Source organism: Salmo trutta, chromosome 28 (assembly GCF_901001165.1).
Source record: "Salmo trutta chromosome 28, fSalTru1.1, whole genome shotgun sequence".
NCBI lineage: Eukaryota > Metazoa > Chordata > Actinopteri > Salmoniformes > Salmonidae > Salmo > Salmo trutta.
Genome location: NC_042984.1, coordinates 39,907,916 through 39,934,772, shown reverse-complemented (window position 1 = coordinate 39,934,772; position 26,857 = coordinate 39,907,916). Strand labels below are relative to the sequence as shown.

Here is a 26,857-nt window from a genome sequence, read left to right as displayed (position 1 = left end):
TCTTGTGTGGTGAGACTGGTTCATACAGTGGCTCTTCCTCAAACACAAGACTATACTATAATACTACTATCTTTCTATGTACACTATAGTGTATGTCTGTCATCTGTCTTCATGGGCTGTCTGACAGCTTTCTCTGTCTCGCTCTCTTTCTCTCACTCTCTCTAATGGGGATTTATTGGCATGGGAAACATACGTTTACATTGCCAAAGTAAAATATAGACTTCAAATGTTATATTATTGGCAATGTGCAGTGTTGTAACAATGTGAAAATAGCAGAAGTACGAATGGCAAGCCGAAGTGGGTATGGTCAAACATTGGTCAGGAGGATAGAAAGTGCAGCCCAGTTTCCACCTCGTTTTGTGGGCAGTGGACGCATAGCAGGTCTGTACAACCGCTCTCAATAGCAAGGCTATGCTCACCGAGTCTGTCCATAGTCAAAGCTTTTCTTAATTTGGGGTATTCTGCCACTGTGTGTTCTCTGTGTAGGGCCAGATAGCGTTCCAGTTTGCATAGTTTTTTGGTTCATTCTTTGTGTAAAAAATATTTTTTTCACATTATTTGGTTGGGTCTAATTGGTTGCGTCTCTCTCCCCTCTCTCTGCTGTCTTCAGTCTTTGTGCAGTAGCAATTTGTCTGAAATAAATGACAAAATATTTGAACAATAATGTAATGTTTATACACATTACACAAGTAAAAAACAACAACAGGGAATTGATAACTAGTTAAAGATGTGTTTCAGCGGGTTTGTATACTTTTTAGCCAGTAACGGTAGTTCTGAAAGAAGAACTCACGAGCCAAAAAGGGTCACCGAAAAATTGTGCACAATTGTGAATTCCAATTGTACAATATGTTACGAATTTGAAAGTGATTGAGATCTTATGCTATCTTTAATTCACCCAATATTATTATTCCTCTGGTGGACACCTCTCTCTATATGCTCTCTCCTGACTGTCTGCTTGTCTGTCTAGCTGTGCTCTCTTCTGTCTGTCTGGCTGGATGCATCCATGTTCCTGAAATAACTAATAAAATAGTTGTTTTCCTATATATACCTACCTCCTTTTTTTCTGTTACAGTTCTTGTTGGTTCAACGGACCATGTTCGTGGCATAGTTGGCGGGGATGTCATCTTGCCTTGTTTCCTGAGACCTACCAGCAGTGCTGTTGAAGAGTCAGTAGAGTGGCAGAGACTAGACCTGGAGCCAAAAGAGGTGCATTTGTACCGAGACCGTGGTGACGACTATGCACTCCAGAATCCATCCTACAGTGGAAGGACGTCACTGTTCAGTGAAGAACTGAAGAACGGCAACGTCTCACTAAAGCTGACCAATGTGAAACTCTCTGATGCTGGAAAATACACCTGTTACATACCAACGTTAGGGCACCAGAAAACCACCATTGAACTCTGTCGGCGGTGAGTCATTTGATAACCAAACACATGGTTCAGATTTCTTTGTCAGTCTGTCAAATGCCAACAAAACAAATGCCAACAAAAGGATTGGCTAACTTGAATGATCAGCATGTTTATCCTTCCTCTCATTTATTGATTAATGGTGTTATATGATACATTGGATGTCAAGAAAGGTGCCTGGCCCCAAAAAGTGTTATTATGACATCAAAACGCATTGAGTACAGAGGTCTGAAATCTGTTCTTCTATCTCTACAATGTAGAGGACGGGCCTCCTTCATCCTCCCTCCAACCCACCCAACCGCCCCTGAAAGACCAATCAGGGGAAGTCATGGGTGAGTTTCCAAAACCTAATCGATTCATATTAGAAATGTCAACCTCTGTACAAACAAAAAGTGATATTTGATGTCATAATTACAATTATTTAATCAAATATATACTGCTCAAAAAAATAAAGGGAACACTTAAACAACACATCCTAGATCTGAATGAAATAAATCATCTTATTAAATACTTTTTTTCTTTACATAGTTGAATGTGCTGACAACAAAATCACACAAAAATAATCAATGGAAATCCAATTTATCAACCCATGGAGGTCTGGATTTGGAGTCACACTCAAAATTAAAGTGGAAAACCACACTACAGGCTGATCCAACTTTGATGTAATGTCCTTAAAACAAGTCAAAATGAGGCTCAGTAGTGTGTGTGACCTCCACGTGCCTGTATGACCTCCCTACAACGCCTGGGCATGCTCCTGATGAGGTGGCGGATGGTCTCCTGAGGGATCTCCTCCCAGACCTGGACTAAAGCATCCGCCAACTCCTGGACAGTCTGTGGTGCAATGTGGCGTTGGTGGATGGAGCGAGACATGATGTCCCAGATGTGCTCAATTGGATTCAGGTCTGGGGAACGGGCGGGCCTGTCCATATTATCAATGCCTTCCTCTTGCAGGAACTGCTGACACACTCCAGCCACATGAGGTCTAGCATTGTCTTGCATTAGGAGGAACCCAGGGCCAACCGCACTAGCATATGGTCTCACAAGGGGTCTGAGGATCTCATCTCGGTACCTAATGGCAGTCAGGCTACCTCTGGCGAGCACATGGAGGGCTGTGCGGCCCCCCAAAGAAATGCCACCCCACACCATGACTGACCCACCGCCAAACCGGTCATGCTGGAGGATGTTGCAGGCAGCAGAACGTTCTCCACGGTGTCTCCAGACTCTGTCACGTCTGTCACGTGCTCAGTGTGAACCTGCTTTCATCTGTGAAGAGCACAGGGCGCCAGTGGCGAATTTGCCAATCTTGGTGTTCTCTGGCAAATGCCAAACGTCCTGCACGGTGTTGGGCTGTAAGCACAACCCCCACCTGTGGACGTCGGGCCCTCATACCACCCTCATGGAGTCTGTTTCTGACCGTTTGAGCAGACACATGCACATTTGTGGCCTGCTTGAGGTCATTTTGCAGGGCTCTGGCAGTGCTTCTCCTGCTCCTCCTTGCACAAAGGCGGAGGTAGCGGTCCTGCTGCTGGGTTGTTGCCCTCCTACGGCCTCTTCCACGTCTCCTGATGTACTGGCCTGTCTCCTGGTAGCGCCTCCATGCTCTGGACACTACGCTGACAGACACAGCAAACCTTCTTGCCACAGCTCGCATTGATGTGCCATCCTGGATGAGCTGCACTACCTGAGCCACTTGTGTGGGTTGTAGACTCCGTCTCATGCTACCACTAGAGTGAAAGCACCGCCAGCATTCAAAAGTGACCAAAACATCAGCCAGGAAGCATAGGAACTGAGAAGTGGTCTGTGGTCCCCACCTGCAGAACCACTCCTTTATTGGGGGTGTCTTGCTAATTGCCTATAATTTCCACCTGTTGTCTATTCCATTTGCACAACAGCATGTGAATTTTGTCAATCAGTGTTGCTTCCTAAGTGGACAGTTTGATTTCACAGAAGTGTGATTGACTTGGAGTTACATTATGTTGTTTAAGTGTTCCCTTTATTTTTTTGAGCAGTGTACTTCGACATAATACTATCTATCACAAATGCCATCTTACTTTTAAAGGTCCATCGATATCAGGATGATAAATCCTATAAACCTTTTATGTCTGTGTAGGTGCAGCCCCTCGGCCATGGCTCTCCATTGTGGAAACCAAAGACAAGGAAGTGGTCCTGAAGTGTGAGGCTGAAGGGTTAGTCTATAAGCCTGAGTTGGTGCTGCTGAACAGTGATGGAACCATCCCCCCTGCTGATGAACCTACAGAGAAACCCATGGACTCAGAGGGCTTGTACACATTGGCACGCTTTTTCACTGTCCAGAAGACTGCCACCAACGTGTTCACCTGTCGAGTTCAACAGCTGGAGATCAAACACATGAGGGAGACACAGATTCATGTTCCAGGTCAGGTGGTTTTTAATACAGGACTGAATTGACTAGGAATTTAAAAACCTCATGGTTGAAGGCCTGAATCTCTGTGTGGGGTTATTTACTGTTGCCGTTTTCAATTGTATTTATTAACTATTACATTTTTTATTGTTCAATTCCAACATACAGGTAATTCACAGTTATGGACTATTTTGAAGTAATCTATCACACTGTAGGTACTGATGTCTAATGATGGTTTCATGTTACTTGTGTTTCAGACAAAATGTTTCATGAGGAAGGATGGAAAATTGGATTTGGAATTGGATGTATTGTAGGGGGTGTTGTGGTGGGTGTTGTGGTTTTTCTGTGCATGCGGAAAAACAACCCCAACAACGCCCTTAAACAGCACTCAGAAGAAAAAGCGAAAGGTAATTCATGGATGTGTGACATGAACTTCTTGGTTTTAGCCCTTTTCCAATACTTTAAAGTCGCACTCCAGTCTCGTTTTCACCTCATTTATCACCGGATGACATCATAGGGCACCATCAGACCAACACCTACTCCTTGTTACAAAAAAAAAATATTTTGGTGAACGTTACTGTATTTATACATGGGATATTTTTTTTAACTGGAATGCTCTTTAAAATGCATCCTTCTCTCCTCCCTTATTTTCAGTATTTACTGATCTAATAAGTGACACATGAAGGGCTCCACTACATAGTAGCTTTCACCAGTCCAGTGATGATACCAATGAATGTTTCAAATGATAGTCATAGTTATTTTACCCAAAGTAATAAGTGTTTAAATGTGTCACTTAGTTGACTGTGTTCATGTGGTGTGTTATTAGTCCGTTCTGTAAGATTAAATCCCGTCTCTCATCCATTTACACAGAAACCAATGGCGGGTATGCAGATTGCAAGATTTCCCTCCTCGAGAACAGGAACCTGGAGAACAGCAATGTAAATGGCCATCCTAATGGTGTGCGTGTTTCACAACCTGGAGAACGGGACAGCAAACATACCCTTGATTGATTCCACCAGCCACCCTCGGCGATGTAATGAGAGAGACACTTTTATCACCTGCAGTCTGCTCTGGACTTGGGGACAGTGAAGAGACCTCTGGTGGCATGTCTTGTGGGGTATACATGGATTTCCGAGCTGTGTGCAAGTATTTTAAACCGTCAGATCTGTACATTCAGCTTGTCAACACCTCTTACAAAAACAAGTAGTGATGAAGTCAATCTCTTTTCCACTTTGAGCCATGAGGGATTGACATGCATGTCATTAATGTTAGCTCTCCAAGTACTTTTAAGGGCCAGCCAACTGTAATAGGACTGGTGGAGTTGTCACACATGCAGCTAACAAAAATATATGGAAATGTGTGACAACTAATTGAAGCATTACCACAAAAATGTGACACACTGAACTCTATCAGAGAAGTAGTTGGTAAACCAGGCGAGGCAATCATTTCAGAAACCAAGGCTGTCGAGTCTGCCAATAAGAATGTGGTGATTGACAGAGTCGAAAGCCTTGGCCAGGTCGATGAATACGGCTGCCCATTAATGTCTCTTATCGATGGCGGTTATGATGTCGTTTATCAATGGCAATTTGAATGCACAGAAATACTGTGATGAAATGTATGCATTCTCACTACTGTAAGTCGCTCTGGATAAGAGCGTCTGCTAAATGACTAAAATGTAAATGTACATGTAAAAAGGGAAGAAGAGACAGAATCATTAGATCATTTCTGTTGGTACTGTCCATATGTAGCTTGTTTTTGGTCACCGGTCCAGCAATCGCAACATTTACCTGGAGCCAACTCTGCAAATAGCACTGCTGGGTGATTTGAAAAGTCAAGACAATCGATCAATATAATAATAATACTTATAGCAAAAATGTTTCTTTAATTTACAATCTGTAGAAACTATGAGAATAGAAAGGTTCAGAACTTTTGTTTAGCATCACAGCACAGTTGAAAAATATATTGCAAATATAAATAAAAAAGGATGGTGTTGAGAGATGGGATGAAGTTGGGTTGAATGAAGCTGAAGGGTGGGACTAAACAATATTATGAATGCCAACTGACAATTTGCGAGCTATTGGCTATATTTTTGCTTACGGGTAAAAATAAATAGGGAGAGCTGGTTATGAGCGCTGTGCTATATTTGGCTATTCAGGTCTGGTTAGTTGAATCGTAAAAGGTTTGTGATAGTTTCTGGTTATTGATTCTTGGTTTGAATGTTTAGGTAACACCAGTGAATTTGAGCAGGAAGTTAATGTATTCTAACATTATAATTTTTTTTAATTTATTTTTTTATTTTACCGTTATTTTACCAGGTAAGTTGACTGAGAACACATTCTCATTTACAGCAACGACCTGGGGAATAGTTACAGGGGAGAGGAGGGGGATGAATGAGCCAATTGTAAGCTGGGGATGATTAGACAGCCGTGATGGTATGAGTGCCAGATTGGGAATTTAGCCAGGACACCGGGGTTAACACCCCTACTCTTACGATAAGTGCAATGGGATCTTTAATGACCTCAGAGAGTCAGGACACCCGTTTAACGTCCCATAATCTGTTTCCATTACATGGAACAATGTCAGGTCAGTAAAGTGAATTGCAGGTTGAGTTCATTTTATTTTTACAGGGACAGTGCAAATTCATCGTGTGTGTGTGTGTGTCTAATGGCAGGATATTCCAGACATGGGAAGCTCTATCACTGAAAGCTGATTGACTAAAGGTGCTTTTCCTTCAGAATAATAATTAAAGGACGTAACCACAACATCTTGTGTCTTAAAGACAAAACCTGGGCAGCTGTGTTAAGTTTACATACAGTCATCTCTCATGGCGGACCTTCTGCTGCCATAAGGTTTGGGTTTTCTATTGAACAAAAGTACTGAGTGAAGGAGGAGCCTGGACATTTAGGATCTTGAATACAAGATATGCGTCAGTGTATTGCACAATATTTTTTTCAATTTAGGAGCTTATGCTTTCTATAGCTATTTGGCTTCCTATCAAGCACTTTGAGAGCCTGTTTGCAGACAGACTGAATGGGTTTTAATGTTGCAAAGCAAGCCTGGGCCAAACTAGTCAAGTAGTATGTTAAGTGGGGGAGTATCATAGATTTGAAGTATAGTTTTGTTACCTCTGTAGTAAAACAATTTAATATGTTTTGGAAATTGGCTAGGTTCAATTTGGTTATTTGAATTACCTTTTTCAGTTGCTTTTTAAAAGAGAGGTTGGAATCCAAGTATGATGCCATGGTACTTAAAATCAGATATCACCTGGAACTTTTCCCCTGATACATAGACATTTGTCTCAGGGGCATCAGTTGTTTTCTTTGAGGAACATACAGACTGTGTTTTTAAAAAATAAATGATTGAGATGCAAACATGAGTCTCTGAGCAACTTTGTCATCTGAACCATTACAGTAGTGAGTTATTGTGTAGCTTGTTGTTTGTTATTTGCATGCATTGATCACGGTATCATCTGCATACATTGGAACTTCAGACCCTGTACAGACAGAAGGAAGATCATTAATGTACAAGCTGAACAGTATTGGCCTTTGGGGAATGAAAACATTGTATATTATTAGTAGATAAAAGTTAGTTTTGACTCGTTACGCTGATGAGACAGCACCAACTTTTGAAAGGTTTTAGATTTGTTAAACAAAATGTTTGTTTTTACTAAATTTATGCAACAGGTTGAAATAATTTGATTGCTGGAAAGGGATTATGGGTTTGTTTATTGTTTATTTTTGGTGTTGATTTCACTTAACTTTTTAGTGACGGGGCAGTATTCGGAAATTCGGATGAATGATGTTCCCAAATCTAACTGCCTGCTACTTGGGCCCAGAACGTAGGATATGCATATTATTAGTAGATTTGGATAGAAAACACTGACGTTTCTAAAACTGTTTGAATGATGTCTGTGAGTATAACAGAACTCATATGGCAGGCAAAAACCTGAGGAAAAAATCCAACCAGGAAGTGGTTTGTAGTTTTTCAAGACTGGGCCTATTCAGTATACAGTGACTTAAAACCTGTTGAGGTATAGGGGGCAGTATTTTCACTTTTCGATGAAAAGCGTACCCAGAGTAAACTGCCTAATACTTGGGCCCAGAGTCAAATATTTGCATATTATTAGTAGATTTGGATAGAAAACACTCTCTAAAGTTTCTAAACCTGTTTGAATGATGTCTGTGAGTATAACAGAACTCATATGGCAGGCAAAAACCTGAGAGAAATCCAACCAGGAAGTGGGAAATCTGAGACTTGTCTTTCAGACCTTTTTCTATTGAAACTACAGTGTCTGTGGGGTCAATTTGCACTTCCTAAGGCTTCCACTAGATGTCAACAGTCTTTACAAAGTTGTTTGAGTCTTCCATGGTGAATTTTGAGGGAATAACAGCCGTTTCAAGCAGTGGACTGTCTGAGGTCATGTAGTTACTTCATGCGCGTTCACGCATGGATAGCATTTTTTATTTTTCTTCTGTAATGAATACGCTATTGTCCGGTTGGAATATTATCGATTGTTTATGTTAAAAACACCCTAAGGTTTGATTGTAAACTTCGTTTGACATGTTTCTACAAACGGTAATGGAACTTTTGAGCTTTTCGTCTATTGATTTGCGCCCCCATCTCGTGCCTTTGGAATAGTGTTCTGGACGCGCCAACAAAACGGAGGTATTTGGACATAAATTATGGACTTTATCAAACAAATGAACATTTCTTGTGGAAGTGGGAGTCCTTCCGAGTGCATATTCCGCCGAAGATCAGCAAAGGTAAGAAAATATTTATAACATTATTTTAGAGTTTTGACGACGCCGTGGATTGACGGCTAACTGTATAGCTTGCATTGATGGCGGAGCTCTGTACTCAGAATATTGAACAATGTGCTTTCTCCGTAAAGTTATTTTGAAATCTGACACAGCGGTTGCATTTAGAGGTAGTATATCTAGAATTCTTTAAATAATTGTTATATATTTTGTCAACGTTTATGATGAGTATTTCTGTAAATGGATGTGCACATTCACCGGAAGGTTTGGAGGCAAATCATTTTCTGAACATCACGCGCCAATGTAAAATGCTGTTTTTGGATATAAATATGAACTTGATCGAACAAAACATACATGTATTGTGTAACATGATGTCCTAGGTGTGTCATCTGATGAAGATCGTCAAAGGTTAGTGCTTCATTTTAGCTGGATTTGGGGTTTTTGTGACACATCTCCTTGCTTGGAAAATGGCTGTGTGGTTATTTTTGTATATGTACTGTCCTAACATAATCTAATGTTTTGCTTCCGCTGTAAAGTCTTTTTGAAATCGGACAACGTGGTTGGATTCAGGAGAAGTGTATCTTTAAAAGGGTGTAAAATAGTTGTATGTTTGAGAAATTGAAATTATTCGATTTTTGATGTTTTGAATTTTGCGCCCTGCTGTTCCATTGGCTGTTGGCTAGGGGTTCCGCTGGCGGAACGGGGTTCCGCTAGGCAAGAGGTTAAGGTTAATTTTGCACTTTCTAAGGCTTCCACTAGATGTCAACAGTCTTGAGAACGTTGTTTCAGGCTTTTGCAGTGAAAATTGAGGGAACAAGAGCTCCTGGAGTCTGATGACCGAGAGAATGACATGGCCTCAGTTGCGCGTGTTCACGTGAGAGGTTGCTCTGTTCCATTACATTTTTGAAGACATTTGAATCGTCCGGTTGGAATATTATTGAACTTTTATGTTAAAAAGGCCCTAAAGATTGATGCTATACATCGTTTGACATGTTTCTACGAACGTAAATAGAACTTTTTTAGACTTTTCGTCGTGAAATTTTTGGTGCGCTTCCTACATTTGGAGTAGCTTACTGAAAGCGCTAACAAAAAGGACATAAATGATGGACTTTATCGAACAAAACAACATTTATTGTGGACCTGGGATTCCTAGGAGTGCATCCTGATGAAGATCATCATCAAAGGTAAGTGAATATTTATAAAACCCCAACAACGCCCTTAAACGGCACCCAGAAGAAAAAGAAAAAGGTAATTCATGGATGTGTGACATGAACTTCTTGGTTTTAGCCCTTTTCCAATACTTTAAAGTCGCACTCCAGTCTCGTTTTCACCTCATTTATCACCGGATGACATCATAGGGCACCATCAGACCAACACCTACTCCTTGTTACAAAAAATATATATTTTGGTGAACGTTACTGTATTTATACATGGGAAAAGCCTACATGCAGCACCATGTAGGCTTTTTTCCTGGGAGCTGTTAGCTAGCTGTATATGTCCTGCCTTGTATGCTTTTTTTTTTAAAGTTCTACAAGTGTTCAGTTGTCATTGTCAATTTTTTGTTGTTGAAAATAGTCTTTTTTACCTTGTAAAGTTTTTAATTGTGAATTAAAATGAAAACATGGATTTTTACATAAGCGATGTATGTGGTCTGTTTTTTTTATATAATGAGGCAAGTAGTCCAATTCATCTATGGTGTTGTTGATGCTGATGGGAGATGGGGGAAAAAAACACTGAAATGTATTGAGGTCACTTATTAACGCAAGATTCAATTTAATTCTATATTAATTTCTCAAGTTTCATCAGGAAAAGGGAAAATACTTGTAATGAGCTTAATGTTTGCCATTCTGTATGAACAAAAGTTTCCTCCCAAGAACTTGGCACTGATGTTCCTGGAGAAACTCTTGCTTGGTTGAATAGTGGGACAGGATGGACGCGCCCGAGTCTGTGGGTTCTTGGCACTGTGTGGGAAAACATAAACCAAATAGTTACGTAGTAATACACGGTACAATGCAATGTCATATTCCCATATACTCCCCACTGTAATATTATAGTGGGGAGTATATTATAGTAAACATACACACTGTTTAGGAATTCACCATCAATTAATTGATGCTTGGTAACATACTGGTCATAGTCTCACCTGAGAGAGAGTTAGGTAATATACTGGTCATGGTCTCACCTGAGAGAGAGGTAGGTAATATACTGGTCATGGTCTCACCTGAGAGAGAGGAGGTAGGTAATATACTGGTCATGGTCTCACCTGAGAGAGAGGAGGTAGGTAATATACTGGTCATGGTCTCACCTGAGAGAGAGGAGGTAGGTAATATACTGGTCATGGTCTCACCTGAGAGAGAGGAGGTAGGTAATATACTGGTCATGGTCTCACCTGAGAGAGAGGAGGTAGGTAATATACTGGCCATGGTCTCACCTGAGAGAGAGGAGGTAGGTAATATACTGGTCATGGTCTCACCTGAGAGAGAGAGGTAGGTAATATACTGGTCATGGTCTCACCTGAGAGAGAGGAGGTAGGTAATATACTGGTCATGGTCTCACCTGAGAGAGAGAGATAGGTAATATACTGGTCATGGTCTCACCTGAGAGAGAGGAGGTAGGTAATATACTGGTCATGGTCTCACCTGAGAGAGAGGAGGTAGGTAATATACTGGTAATGGTCTCACCTGAGAGAGAGGAGGTAGGTAATATACTGGTAATGGTCTCACCTGAGAGAGAGGAGGTAGGTAATATACTGGTAATGGTCTCACCTGAGAGAGAGGAGGTAGGTAATATACTGGTAATGGTCTCACCTGAGAGAGAGGAGGTAGGTAATATACTGGTCATGGTCTCACCTGAGAGAGAGGAGGTAGGTAATATACTGGTCATGGTCTCACCTGAGAGAGAGGTAGGTAGGTAATATACTGGTCATGGCAGTGCTGCCAACTCCTCAGTAAGGAAAGTAGCTATTGGCTGTCCTAAAAGTTGCTAGAAGTCGCTAAAGACATCACCTAATTTGCATAATTGGCCATGTGTATGTAATTGTGATGGACGCTGTAGGAGAGAGGAATAACGTCATGGGAGAGACATAAGTGAGTAAAAAACACCCTAAAAATGTTTAGAACTAAAAATGAGCAAGCTTCAGAGAGTGGCACACACAGCAAATAAGAACCAGATATTTTAGGCCATACTCCTCCTTCAGCACTTTATGGACCCCATTGTTAATCCCTGTCATAAGAGGCATTGTCAGTCCCTATCCCCAGGAGTTTCTCTTTTTTAAGACGACACTTCTCGAGGAAAGCCACAACAGCACGGGCTATAGATTTGGCATCTCCTCCCTCCAACTCAACATGCCCCAAAAATGTTGATACAATTGTCTGCTTGGTGTCACTAAAGTACCTTATCACAACCCCCAGGTACTTAGAAACACTTACATCCGTGGACTCGTCGAGGAGGGGGCTGAAACGCTGGTCACCCACATCTACGACCAACTTTTTCAGAAAGTATGGTGCTAGAACACCATTAATCATTTCTGTGCACTTTGTCCTGTGCATTTTGAAGTGGGTAGCAGCAGTGGAGTCTAAGAAAGCAGCTCTCCATGCTTCTCCAATGTGATCACATGCCAGCATGGAACAGTGTTCAGCAATAGCTAATGCCATGGTGGCCTCAGGCTTTTTTGCAGAGTCAATTCTTTTAACCATAAATGGCAGCTTGTTTTGGGTGGAACTGTTATAAGGCTTTGCCTTTTGAGTATGTTTTTAAGTTATGTGTTTTTTTACATCACTAAGTTTGGTGTAAAAATCAGCCTTACAATACAGGCAGTATGCCCGTGTATCATCTCCAATAAACGGCTTCAACCAGCCTTTGAATTCAGGGTTTGATTTCCACTCCTTTCTGTATTTTTGACTGTACAGTTTAGACTGAGACGTGATGAGCTAGCCAGCTAGATGTTTAGCTTATGTCACAGAGAGGCACACACAGTGGACAAGGTGAGTAAGTGACTGATGCTGTGAGTCAAATGCAGTGATTTATTTTTGTGCAGTGATTTATTGTAAACAAAACATTTTACATTTACATCCTGCCCTGAATGTAAGCCAGGGCGGGATCAGCCAGCGGCGGCTTCCCGCATGCGCGATTCATTTACAGTCTGGACGCAGAGGGGTGAACATCTCCTGCTCTGACTGCAGCTGGGAGCAGTGTTGCCAAGTCCTCAGTAAGGAAAGTAGCTATTGGCTGTCCTAAAAGTCGCTAGAAGTCGCTAAATGACATCACCTAATTTGCATAATTGTGCATGTAATTGTGATGGACGCTGTAGGAGAGAGGAATAACGTCGTGGGAGAGACAAAGTGAGTAAAAAAAAAAAAAAAACTAAATATGTTTAGAACTTCAAATGAATATTCTTCTGTTGATTCTTGTTTATTTTTATGTCACAATTCCAACCCTCCTTTATCCGGGCTTGGGACCGGCAGAAGAGACCCAAAAGAGACACTGGCGGAGTTACTTAGTTTTTTATTTGATTTTTAAAAAAATATATATGTTTAGTTTTCTTAATTTAGTTTGGTTTTTAACCTTATGGTCCACTTAGGAGCCTACAAGTCACAGTAAAACATGAACATTTTTAACCATTACATTTTTTTGTATACAATCTAAATGGACCAAAAAGAGAGAATAGTAAAAAACTGTCTATGGTAACTAGTCTGGCCCTAATTCAGGTTTATTTTTTTTATGTAAACCAGGGCGGGATCAACCAGCGGCGGCTTCCCGCATGCGCGATTCATTTGCAGTCTGGACGCGGAGGGGTGAACATCTCCTGCTCTGACTGCACCGCCTGTGAGTGCTTTGGGACGGGAGTGCTTTCACGTTTCCAATAACACCAGAAAAAGTCGCTAGATTTGTCGCTCGTCGCTTTTTTGAAAATATGTCCCTAGAGGAGTCTGAATACTCTCTAAATGTAGCGACAGAGTATTCAGACCCCTCTAGCGACACATTTTTAAAAAAGCGACTAGCGACTTTTTCTGGTGTTATTGGAGACTCTGACGTGAAAGCACTCCCGTCCCAAAGCACTCACAGGCGGTGCAGTCAGAGCAGGAGATGTTCACCCCTCCGCGTCCAGACTGTAAATGAATCGCGCATGCGGGAAGCCGCCGCTGGCTGATCCCGCCCTGGTTTACATTTAAAAATGTAACCTGAATTGGGGCCAGACTAGTTACCATAATTTTCTCACATTGCCATTGACCGTTTTTTCTATTGTCTCTTTTTTGCGACTTTGTCGCTATATTTGGAAAGTCTTGCTTTGGGAAGGGGCCCACGGTAGCACTCGCTGCTTGTTGAGAAGAGTAAGAACGATACGTGCTTTCAAGTCAAAAGTCTCCAATAACACCAGAAAAAGTCGCTAGATTTGTCGCTAGTCGCTTTTTCGAAAATATGTCGCTAGAAGAGTCTGAATACTCGCTAAATAAAGCGACAAAGTCGCTAAGTTTGCAACACTGCGTATTGGGTAAGAAATTGACTTTTTGGATAATTGCCGAAAACAATTTATTTGGTAGCTAACGTCACAAAGGCTTCATAATTCATAAAGCTATTTTCTTATTTTAATTAGCTATCCATAGTTTTTCCTTGTCTGAAGTATCAAGCTCAAAGTCCAAGTGAAAAAGTACCTACTTTTCCAAAACCCCATTTGTTTGATACATAAATCAAAGCCATAAGTCACTATACTTTCCAAACCACAAAGGCTGGATTAAAATGTTTTCTACAAATGAATTTATAAACTGTTAAATTGGCAGTGGAGGAAGGACCAGGGTACAACATTTGAGAGAAATAAGCTTTTTGTGCAAATGGAAAATGGCTGACATTTTATTTCAGATCATAAAGAGACCAACACTTAACATAATGCATTTATATTTTTGTTCTGTGTATATACGTCCATGTGAAAATGTGCTGCAAACAGATGTCACTGCTCAAGTTTAATCCAATGTTTTGAGAATAGCTGGCTAGCCATCCAAATATCTAATGTTATCTTAAGGATACCTCTGCACTGTTTCTTTTGTCATTGATAGGCTGTACATTTACCTACTTATTCTCCCTTCCTCCTCCAATGTATTCCATATTGCCCACTTCCTCATTAGACAGTAGCAATAAACTATTAAAAAACAGTGCTGATTTCATTCAACATTTTAAAAAGCGTAGTAGACATTTCCCCGATCATAGTCTAGCTCAAAACTAATGAGACTGTTTCAGTATGTAAAAAGAAACGGTACAAAACAAACATTATTTTAGCAAATAAAATAAATTGAGTTTTGACTGAATAGATAGATATTTAATAAAGTTTCAAAACAATACCTGCTAAATTACTCACATCCAGCATAAAAAACAAACAGAATAAACAAACAATTCTGTATTTATTTCTGATCTAACAATTATTCATGAAGCAAACATTGTATGACTTGGTGAAGGTGTGGTAGAAAGAAGCTGTCCGATTTCCTCCCCCTCCTTCGTCCGTGGAGCACGTTCAACATAGCATTTGTAGATTCCTGTGAACATCAAGTCATAAACATGTCATTCTGAACAGCAACATCTTCCTAATAAGAATTTCGACCAGTTGACAATTCAACAGAATTCAGTCTTGTTCATGTTGATGATCGGTACAACATGAGACAGATAGCAAGCCATGGTATATCAGACCGTAATGCCACAGGTATGACTCAATATTACTTGTTTACTGTTGTAATTACATTAGTAACCCGTTTTTAATAGCAATAAGGCACCTTGGGGGTTTGTGGTATATGGCCAATATACCACGGCTAAAGGCTGTATCCAGGCACTGTATCCAAGAACAGCTCTAAGCCGTGGTATATTGTCCATATACCACAAACCCGAGGTGCCTTATTGCTTAAATATAAACACAGATACATGCGCATGTGAGGTTTCAAATAATAATGTTACTACTGCTAGCTTGCTCTCTCCCTGCTTTTCCTGAACATGTTTATCTGATATAGCTAGTTATTGTTCTTCCTTGCTCATCCAAAGCAGGCTTTTCTCCTCCTCGCTAGTCTTGATGCATTTATTTCACCTTTATTTAACCAGGTAGGCCAGTTGACAACAAGTTCTTATTTACAACTGCGACCTGGCCAAGATAAAGCAAAGCAGTTTGTCACAAACAACAGTTACACGTGGGATAAACAAAAGTACAATCAATAACAATGCTTGATACATGATCATGTTGTGGCTGTAACATGGACATTGCATTAGAACAACTAGATACACTCTTAGAAAAAAGGGTTCCAAAAGGGTTCTTTAGCTGTCCCCATAGTATAACCCTTTTTGGTTCCAGGTAGAACCCTTTTGTGTTCCATGTAGAACCCTACATGGAACCCAAAATGGTTCTACTTGGAACCAACAAGGGTTCTTCAAAAAGTTATCCTATGGGGACAGCTGAATAACTAAGTTCTTGATGGCACCTTTTTTTCTAAGAGTGTAACGTTATCAGATAGACATTTTTCAGGAAAAGCAGCTCATTTAGCCAGCCAATAAATGTCCCTGATATAACTAGCTAGTAATTATTGTTCTAAAGGCTTTCCTCCTCACTGGTCTGCAGATGCTTGAGTACTTGACATTTCCTGGACATTGCATAAGAACAACAATAACTAGAACTAACAACGTTATCAGATAGACATTTTTCAGGAAAAGCAGCTCATTTAGCCAGCCAATAAATGTCCCTGATATAACTAGCTAGTAATTATTGTTCTAAAGGCTTTCCTCCTCACTGGTCTGCAGATGCTTGAGTACTTGACATTTCCTGGACATTGCATAAGAACAACAATAACTAGAACTAACAACGTTATCAGATAGACATTTTTCAGGAAAAGCAGCTCATTTAGCCAGCCAATAAATGTCCCTGATATAACTAGCTAGTAATTATTGTTCTAAAGGCTTTCCTCCTCACTGGTCTGCAGATGCTTGAGTACTTGACATTTCCTGGACATTGCATAAGAACAACAATAACTAGAACTAACAACGTTATCAGATAGACATTTTTCAGGAAAAGCAGCTCATTTAGCCAGCCAATAAATGTCCCTGATATAACTAGCTAGTAATTATTGTTCTAAAGGCTTTCCTCCTCACTGGTCTGCAGATGCTTGAGTACTTGACATTTCCTGGACATTGCATAAGAACAACAATAACTAGAACTAACAACGTTATCAGATAGACATTTTTCAGGAAAAGCAGCTCATTTAGCAAGCCAATAAAATACATATTGCATTGGTTCAACCTTGAAATATAGCTACTCAAGATAGAGATCTTAGCAGTTTGTACTCACCTCGTCTGGGCACTGCAACAGCCAGATCTTATTGTCTATTGTCTAGATTCTGCAGGGAGCTAGCCTGTTCTCCTAAAACATTAGCTAAATTGACCAACTTTAGCACATAAATCTCAGCTTGCTAACTAGCAAAGCCAACCAATTACACAACCCTAACCCTAAACAGTCTCAACCAAATAACAAGTACAAAGAACTATTGCTCTGTTCCACAACGTAAAAACCATTAGTTACAGGCTAGACAGAAGACTATTGCTAGCTAACTAGCCATGCTATTTAAATGAAAATAAACTAGCTAACCAGCGTCAGCTTTATAGTTGTAATGCTATGTGGAAAAAGGCGTTTTTCTTCCTCCATTTTTCTCACCAACGCCTTGGTGTAGCGTTCACATTCTGTCAATGTAATTGTAACAATTTGATCCACATTTAGAAACATCTCCCTCCCTGAGTAAGCGATTCATCGCAACAGGCCAGCAGTCAAACAAAGTCAAACTCACGGAAATTGAGGTGGTAGGGGCTACAATGTGGTACTTTCAGACGCATGAAATGTACCCGTTACTTCACAGGCGTTCAGAACGTGTGCAGTGGCACAATTTCACGCGTCTGAAAGTACAATATTCGTAACGTTCTAATCACCTGTAAATGCACACTGAACAGGTGTAATGACCGCGTGTAAAAATGCCCATAACAAGCGTTCAAATCAAGATGATTTGAAACTCTTGGCCTTCATTATGTGCCTCAATGAATATGCATGACGTTCATTAGGAAAATGCCCGCTATCTCGTGCACTCGTCCTAAATAAAGTAATCTCAATAAACTGAGGTAAATCAAGTCTACCAAACGTAGTGCACTCTGTTATATATTCTAGTTTTGGAAACAGAAAACTGTATGGAGATCAAATGTTTCATTTATGAGAAAATTTGCAGAATGTCCGCCAAAATCCATCTAGCTCAATCTTCTCACACTGGCAGACACTAGGCTTCCTCTCACTAACACAGTGAGCGGAAACGCCAACCAGATGTCTCACATTTACACGTGCAGTGAACTATAGGTCGCATCTATCTATGTTATAATAGCCTATTAGCTAGCTACTAGTAGCTCTGGGCGTCCCCTCGTACACGTCGGCTGTTGTTACCAGGACGAAAGTGACTGCAGCCATCTTGGTTGTGTCACAGTTGAATTTCAATTTGAATTGTCAAAAACAAATAGCTATATAACGATGGCTACTCGGCAGTTAGTTTTTGGAACAGATTCTTGTTGGAAACGCATACACTTTATTTGGTTGTGTTGTGCTGCCTATGTTAAAGAAAATGGAGGAGTATCGTATGCGAGGAGTGATCGGACTCCTTTTCAACAGATGGGTGGTCTGTCTGTTCCTGGAACTCCAGTCGGCTGTGTCGAGTGCGGATAATCCTGGTAGGTCTGAAGCCTTTCGTATTCGTTGTCCACAGTACCGTCTTTGACGTTATAGCCGGAGAACGTTCAAACAAGTAATTAAATGGGGTCACAATGAGCGCCCTTAAGGCTAGTTCACAGTCCGTGTAACAACATATCTGTAGAGAATACCCTCAAAGCACATTTCAAGCTAGAATGAATGACGTACGCCACCTAAGTAGACAATGGACTTGATCATTTCAAGCTAGAACTTTCGAAGCCCTCGTTTTACACGAGGAGCCGTTTCCGGTGCATTGTCCGACATTGCCAACAGGGAGGATATCTTGTTAAATATGGATCGAATTCTTAAAAATTACAAAAATACATTTACAGAATTTTAAAGTTCTGCGCTTGTGAGAAAAAAATAGGAAAATGTGAAAGAGTTTCAACCAATGATGTGTATAAACCCTGTATGACTAACCCCTTTCAGCCATCTTGGTACTCGACCTCAATTGTAAAACAATAAATAATAATAATTGGAAGCTATAGAAATGCATTTATGAATGTCTAGATTCGTTTTTGACACGTTTATTTTTAATACAGACACTTTCAAATTATGTGAGCTAAACATTCCTTAAAGTATATTTTTAGAATGTACAAATGTTACTGTCCCCACTAAAACTTAAATAGATGTAATTTTGTCCTTGACATGTATGTTTTTGAAATACTGTAAAATTTCCATTCATTTCTACATAGAGGACTGCGCATACTAGGGAGTGCCAATATGGTGGCGTCAGTCTCTCAATAGCCAACACCAAAGAAACCGCAATCCAGGATGTACGTCATTGGTTTCAACACAGTATAAGCAGAGAGTGAGGAAGTAGGGGGCGGGGGCAAGCACACGTCCAGAGTGAGCTATGGCAAGAATGCAATAGTTGGACTTCTAGAGAACTGGAGAGGACAGAAGATAGCGGAAATTGAGGTTTTGTTTGAAACTGCTAGTGAGTCTGGTGAAGCTAATAGTACAGAAAGTGAGAAATGAGTGGGTTACAGTGGTGAAGAATTTGCATCCTGTAGCACTAATTCCAAAAAGTTGTGGGACACTAAAGTCCATGGATAATAAGAGCACCTCCTCCCAGCTGCCCACTGCACTGAGGCCAGGAAACACTGTCGCCACCAATAATTTCAATAAGCATTTTTCTATGGCTGGCCACCTGGCTACCCCTACCAACAGCTCTGCAAGCCCCCCACCCCCCTCATCTGGATCCCTACAAATCAGCTGGGCTAGACAATCTGGACCCTCTCTTTCTAAAATTATCTGCCGAAATTGTTGCAACCCCTATTACTAGCCTGTTCAACCTCTCTTTCGTATCGTCTGAGATCCCCAAAGATTGGAAAACTGCTGCGGTCATCCTCCTTTTCAAAGGGGGAGACCCTCTAGACCCAAACTGTTACAGACCTATATCTATCCTACCCTGCCTTTCTAAGGTCTTCGAAAGCCAAGTTAACAAACAGATCACTGACCATTTTGAATTCCACCGTACTTTCTCCACTATGCAATCTGGTTTCCGAGCTGGTCATGGGTGCACCTCAGCCATGCTCAAGGTCCTAAACGATATCATAACCGCCATCGATAAAAGACAGTACTGTGCAGCCGTCTTCATCGACCTGGCCAAGGCTTTCGACTCTGTCAATCACCGTATTCTTATCGGCAGACTCAACAGCCTTGGTTTCTCAAATGACTGCCTCTCCTGGTTCACCAACTACTTCTCAGATAGAGTTCAGTGTGTCAAATCGGAGGGCCTGTTGTCCGGACCTCTGGCAGTCTCTATGGGGTACCACAGGGTTCAATTCTCAGGCCGACTCTTTTCTCTGTATACATCAATGATGTCGCTCTTGCTGCTGGTGATTCTCTGATCCACCTCTACGCATACGACACCATTCTGTATACATCTGGCCCTTCTTTGGACACTGTGTTAACAAACCTCCAAACGAGCTTCAATGCCACACAACACTCCTTCCGTGGCCTCCAACTGCTCTTAAATGCAAGTAAAACTAAATGCATGCTCTTCAACCGATCGCGCCTGCCCGTCCAGCATCACTACTCTGGATGGTTCTGACTTAGAATATGTGGACAACTACAAATACCTAGGTGTCTGGTTAGACTGTAAACTCTCCTTCCAGACTCACATTAAGCATCTCCAATCCAAAATTAAATCTAGACTCGGCTTCCTATTTCGCAACAAAGCCTCCTTAAAAAAAGCCTCCTTCACAAAATAGCCTCCAACACTCTACTCAGCAAACTACATGTAGTCTATCACAGTGCTATCCAGGATGGCCGGTTGGGCTCGGTGCTTTGGTTCGAGGGTGAGCTTAGGGGGGGACAAAGGCCACTGGAGGGGGAGTTTTCAGTGGGCATGACACACTGGTCATTGGAGGGGGAGCGCTTTGGGGGCATGAGACACTGACCACTGGAAGGGGGGCACTTTGGGGGGCGTGGCACATTGACCACTGGGGGAGTTGTACTTCTGGTGGCAGGATGGGACTCAAGGCTTTGGGCTTGATAATGTCTGGGGGCCTCTTGCTGAGGGTAGATGGCAAGCTGGGGCTGGGTGTAGCTGGCAGGCAGAAGCTGGGTGCAGCTGGCAGGCTGAGGGTAACTGGCAGGGCAGGCTGGGGCTAGGTGTAGCTGGAGCCTGGGGCTGAAGGTAGCTGGCAGGGCAGGCTGGGGGGGGGGGGGGGGGGGGGGGGTAGGTAGGTGGAGTCTCTCTCTCTCTCTCTCTCGAATAGTAATGTTTATACACATTACACAAACATCTCATAAGTAAAAAAAACTACTCTCTCTCTCATGCGCCACAACAGGTCCCCGAACAATTGTGAATTCCAATTCGTACAATATGTTACGAATTTGTAAGTGCTTAAGATCTTATGCTATCTTTAATTCACCCAATATAATTCTCTCTGGTGGTCACCTCTCTATATGCGCTCTTCTGTCTGGCTGCATGCATCCATGTTCCTGAAATAACTAATAAAACAATTGTTTTGCTATGTAGGCCTTGTGTCTCATAATGTAATCTTTTTTTCTGTTTCAGTTCTTGTTGGTTCAACGGACCCTGTTCGTGGCATAGTTGGCGGGGATGTCATCTTGCCTTGTTTCCTGAGATCTACCAGCAGTGCTGTTGAAGAGTCAGTAGAGTGGCAGAGAATAGACCTGGAGCCAAAAGAGGTGCATTTGTACCGAGACCGTGGTGACGACTATGCACTCCAGAATCCATCCTACAGTGGAAGGACGTCACTGTTCAGTGAAGAACTGAAGAACGGCAACGTCTCACTAAAGCTGATCAATGTGAAACCCTCTGATGCTGGAAATTATACCTGTTACACACCAACGTCAGGGCACCAGAAAACCATCATTGAACTCTATGTCGGCGGTGAGTCATTTGATAACCAAACACATGGTTCAGATTTCTTTGTCAGTCTGTCAAATGCCAATAAAATGATTGGCTAACTTGAATGATCAGCATGTTTATCCTTCCTCTCATTTATTGATTAATGGTGTTATATGATACATTGGATGTCAAGAAAGGTGCCTGGCCCCAAAAAGTGTTATTATGACATCAAAACACATTGAGTACAGAGGTCTGAAATCTGTTCTTCTATCTCTACAATGTATAGAGGACGGGACTCCTTCATCCTCCCTCCAACCCACCCAACCGCCCCTGAAAGACCAATCAGGGAAAGTCGGGGGTGAGTTTCCAAAACCTAATCGATTCATATTAGAAATGTCAACCTCTTGTACAAACAGTGATATTTGATGTCATAATTACAATTATTTAATCAAATATACTTCGACATGATACTATCCATCACAAATTCCATCTTACTTTTAAAGGTCCATCGATATCAGGATGATAAATCCTTTAAACCTTTGATGTCTTTGTGTCTGTGTAGGTGCAGCCCCTCGGCCATGGCTCTCCATTGTGGAAACCAAAGACAAGGAAGTGGTCCTGAAGTGTGAGGCTGAAGGGTTAGTCTATAAGCCTGAGTTGGTGCTGCTGAACAGTGATGGAACCATCCTCCTTGCTGATGAACCTACAGAGAGACCCATGGACTCAGAGGGCGTGTACACATTGACACGCTATTTCACTGTCCAGAAGACTGCCACCAACGTGTTCACCTGTCGAGTTCAACAGCTGGAGATCAAACACATGAGGGAGACACAGATTCACGTTCCAGGTCAGGTGGTTTTTAATACAGGACTGAATTGACTAGGAATTTAAAAACCTCATGGTTGAAGGCTAGAATGATGGCCTGAATCTCTGTGTGGGGTTATTTACTGTTGCCGTTTTCAATTGTATTTATGAAATATTTAATTTTTTATTCAATTCACAGTTATGGACTATTTTGAAGTAATCTTTCACACTGTAGGTACTAATGTCTTATGACGGTTTCACGTTACTTGTTTTTCAGACAAAATGTTTCAGGAGGAATGCCCCTTGGAATGGAAAGTTGGAGTTGTAAGAGGTGTTATAGGAGGTGTTATAGGAGGTGTTATAGGAGGTGTTATAGGAGGTGTTGTAGGTGTTGTTGTAGGAGGTGTTGTAGTTTTTCTGTTCATGCGGAGAAACAACACCAACAACGCCCTAAAACAGCACCCAGAAGAAAAAGCGAAAGGTAAGTCATGGATGTGTGACCTGAACTTCTTGGTTTTAGCCCTGTTCCAATACTTTAAAGTCGCACTCCAGTCTCGTTTTCACCTCATTTATCACCGGATGACATCATAGGGCACCATCAGACTAACACCTTGAATGGCATACTCCTTGTTACAAAAAAAAAATGATTTTGGTTAACATGACTGTATTTATACATGGAATATCTTCTTTCAACGGGAAAAGTAAATAAAAAAATGGAATGCGTCTTTAAAATGCATCCTTCCTTCTCTCCTCCCTTATTTTCAGTATTTACTGATCTAATAAGTGACACATGAAGGGCTCCACTACATAGTAGCTTTCACCAGTCCAGTAATGATACCAATGAATGTTTCAAATGATAGTTATAGTTATTTTACCCAAAGTAATAAGTGTTTAAATGTGTCACTTAGTTGACTGTGTTCATGTGGTGTGTTATTAGTCCGCTCTGTAAGATTAAATCCCGTCTCTCATCCATTTACACAGAAACCAATGGCTGGTCTGCAGACAGCGACATTGATGCCCTCCAGGTTCCTGTTCTCGATAACAGCAATGTAAATGGCCATCCTAATGGTGTGCGTGTGTCACAACCTGGAGAACGGGACACCATGTAGGCTTTTTTCCTGGGAGCTGTTAGCTAGCTGTATATGTCCTGCCTTGTATGCTTTTTAAGTTCTACAAGTGTTCAGTTGTCATTGTCAATTTTTTGTTGTTGAAAATAGTATTTTTTACCTTGTAAAGTTTTTAATTGTGAATTAAAATTAAAACATGTATTTTTACATAAGAGATGTATGTGGTCTGTTTTTTTTATATAATGCAGCAAGTAGTCCAATTCATCTATGGTGTTGTTGATGCTGATGGGAGATGGGGGGGAAAAAACACTGAAATGTATTAAAGTCACTTATTAACGCAAGATTCAATGGCCTTTCATAGAAGCAATACCAATTTAATTCTATATTAATTTCTCAAGTTTCATCAGGAAAAGGGAAAATACTTGTAACGAGCTTAATGTTTGCCATTCTGTATGAACAAAAGTTTCCTACCAAGAACTTGGCACTGATGTTCCTGGAGAAACTCTTGCTTGGTTGAGCAGTGGGACAGGAGGGACGCGCCCGAGTCTGGGTTCTTGGCACTGTGTGGGAAAACATAAACCAAATAGTTACGTAGTAATACACGGTACAATGCAATGTCATATTCCCATATACACCCCACTGTAATATTATAGTGAACATACACACTGTTTAGGAATTCACCATCAATTCATTGATGCTTGGTAACATACTGGTCATAGTCTCACCTGAGAGAGAGGTAGGTAATATACTGGTCATGGTCTCACCTGAGAGAGAGGAGGTAGGTAATATACTGGTCATGGTCTCACCTGAGAGAGAGGAGGTAGGTAACATACTGGTCATGGTCTCACCTGAGAGAGAGGAGGTAGGTAATATACTGGTCATGGTCTCACCTGAGAGAGAGGAGGTAGGTAATATACTGGTCATGGTCTCACCTGAGAGAGAGGAGGTAGGTAATATACTGGTCATGGTCTCACCTGAGAGAGAGGAGGTGGGTAATATACTGGTCATGGTCTCACCTGAGAGAGAGGAGGTAGGTAATATACTGGTCATGGTCTCACCTGAGAGAGAGGAGGTAGGTAATATACTGGTCATGGTCTCACCTGAGAGAGAGGAGGTAGGTAATGTACTGGCCATGGTCTCACCTGAGAGAGAGGAGGTAGGTAATATACTGGTCATGGTCTCACCTGAGAGAGAGGAGGTAGGTAATATACTGGTCATGGTCTCACCTGAGAGAGAGGAGGTAGGTAATATACTGGTCATGGTCTCACCTGAGAGAGAGGAGGTAGGTAATATACTGGTCATGGTCTCACCTGAGAGAGAGGAGGTAGGTAATATACTGGTCATGGTCTCACCTGAGAGAGAGGAGGTAGGTAATATACTGGTCATGGTCTCACCTGAGAGAGAGGAGGTAGGTAATATACTGGTCATGGTCTCACCTGAGAGAGAGGAGGTAGGTAATATACTGGTCATGGTCTCACCTGAGAGAGAGGAGGTAGGTAATATACTGGTCATGGTCTCACCTGAGAGAGGTAGGTAATATTCTGGTCATGGTCTCACCTGAGAGAGAGGAGGTGGGTAATATACTGGTCATGGTCTCACCTGAGAGAGAGGAGGTAGGTAATATACTGGCCATGGTCTCACCTGAGAGAGAGGAGGTAGGTAATATACTGGTCATGGTCTCACCTGAGAGAGAGAGGTAGGTAATATACTGGTCATGGTCTCACCTGAGAGAGAGGGGGTAGGTAATATACTGGCCATGGTCTCACCTGAGAGAGAGGAGGTAGGTAACATACTGGTCATGGTCTCACCTGAGAAAGAGGAGGTAGGTAATATACTGGTCATGGTCTCACCTGAGAGAGAGGAGGTAGGTAATATGCTGGCCATGGTCTCACCTGAGAGAGAGGAGGTAGGTAATATACTGGTCATGGTCTCACCTGAGAGAGAGGAGGTAGGTAATATACTGGTCAGGGTCTCACCTGAGAGAGAGGAGGTAGGTAATATACTGGTCATGGTCTCACCTGAGAGAGAGGAGGTAGGTAATATACTGGTCATGGTCTCACCTGAGAGAGAGGAGGTGGGTAATATACTGGTCATGGTCTCACCTGAGAGAGAGGAGGTAGGTAACATATTGGTCATGGTCTCACCTGAGAGAGAGGAGGTAGGTAACATACTGGTCATGGTCTCACCTGAGAGAGAGGAGGTAGGTAATATACTGGTCATGGTCTCACCTGAGAGAGAGAGGTAGGTAATATACTGGTCATGGTCTCACCTGAGAGAGAGGAGGTAGGTAATATACTGGTCATGGTCTCACCTGAGAGAGAGGAGGTAGGTAATATACTGGTCATGGTCTCACCTGAGAGAGAGGAGGTAGGTAATATACTGGTCATGGTCTCACCTGAGAGAGAGGAGGTAGGTAATATACTGGTCATGGTCTCACCTGAGAGAGAGGAGGTAGGTAATATACTGGCCATGGTCTCACCTGAGAGAGAGGAGGTAGGTAATATACTGGTCATGGTCTCACCTGAGAGAGGAGGTAGGTAATATACTGGTCATGGTCTCACCTGAGAGAGAGGAGGTAGGTAATATACTGGTCATGGTCTCACCTGAGAGAGAGGAGGTAGGTAATATACTGGTCATGGTCTCACCTGAGAGAGAGGAGGTAGGTAATATACTGGTCATGGTCTCACCTGAGAGAGAGGAGGTAGGTAATATACTGGTCATGGTCTCACCTGAGAGAGAGGAGGTAGGTAATGTACTGGCCATGGTCTCACCTGAGAGAGAGGAGGTAGGTAATATACTGGTCATGGTCTCACCTGAGAGAGAGGAGGTAGGTAATATACTGGTCATGGTCTCACCTGAGAGAGAGGAGGTAGGTAATATACTGGTCATGGTCTCACCTGAGAGAGAGGAGGTAGGTAATATACTGGTCATGGTCTCACCTGAGAGAGAGGAGGTAGGTAATATACTGGTCATGGTCTCACCTGAGAGAGAGGAGGTAGGTAATATACTGGTCATGGTCTCACCTGAGAGAGAGGAGGTAGGTAATATACTGGTCATGGTCTCACCTGAGAGAGAGGAGGTAGGTAATATACTGGTCATGGTCTCACCTGAGAGAGAGGAGGTAGGTAATATACTGGTCATGGTCTCACCTGAGAGAGAGGAGGTGGGTAATATACTGGTCATGGTCTCACCTGAGAGAGAGGAGGTAGGTAACATATTGGTCATGGTCTCACCTGAGAGAGAGGAGGTAGGTAACATACTGGTCATGGTCTCACCTGAGAGAGAGGAGGTAGGTAATATACTGGTCATGGTCTCACCTGAGAGAGAGAGGTAGGTAATATACTGGTCATGGTCTCACCTGAGAGAGAGGAGG

General features: G+C 41.9%; 1 protein-coding gene and 1 long non-coding RNA gene across 5 annotated transcripts; one reads left to right on the top strand and one right to left on the bottom strand.

The window, feature by feature from the left end:
• Nucleotides 1–13,946: 13,946 nt before the first annotated feature.
• LOC115166220 (butyrophilin-like protein 10) lies at nucleotides 13,947–23,698 on the top strand. Of its 4 annotated transcripts, XM_029720037.1 has the most exons (7): nucleotides 17,922–18,266; nucleotides 21,317–21,655; nucleotides 21,900–21,971; nucleotides 22,176–22,460; nucleotides 22,695–22,772; nucleotides 22,821–22,898; nucleotides 23,399–23,698. In XM_029720037.1, the coding sequence occupies exons 1-7, from the start codon at nucleotides 18,149–18,151 to the stop codon at nucleotides 23,524–23,526; spliced, it is 1,098 nt and encodes a 365-aa protein (XP_029575897.1). In that variant the 5' UTR covers nucleotides 17,922–18,148; the 3' UTR covers nucleotides 23,527–23,698. The 4 variants fall into 4 exon arrangements, with proteins under 4 accessions (XP_029575896.1, XP_029575897.1, XP_029575895.1 ...); XM_029720036.1 differs by lacking the exon at nucleotides 17,922–18,266 and adding an exon at nucleotides 13,947–14,034 and having other exon boundaries at nucleotides 22,695–22,898; XM_029720035.1 differs by having other exon boundaries at nucleotides 17,925–18,266; nucleotides 22,695–22,898.
• On the bottom strand, nucleotides 14,378–17,821 carry LOC115166221 (uncharacterized). Its single transcript, XR_003870287.1, has 2 exons — nucleotides 16,855–17,821; nucleotides 14,378–15,067 (listed from the first exon to the last, which is right to left on the bottom strand). It is a non-coding gene; the product is annotated as an uncharacterized LOC115166221 (long non-coding RNA).
• Nucleotides 23,699–26,857: the final 3,159 nt, after the last annotated feature.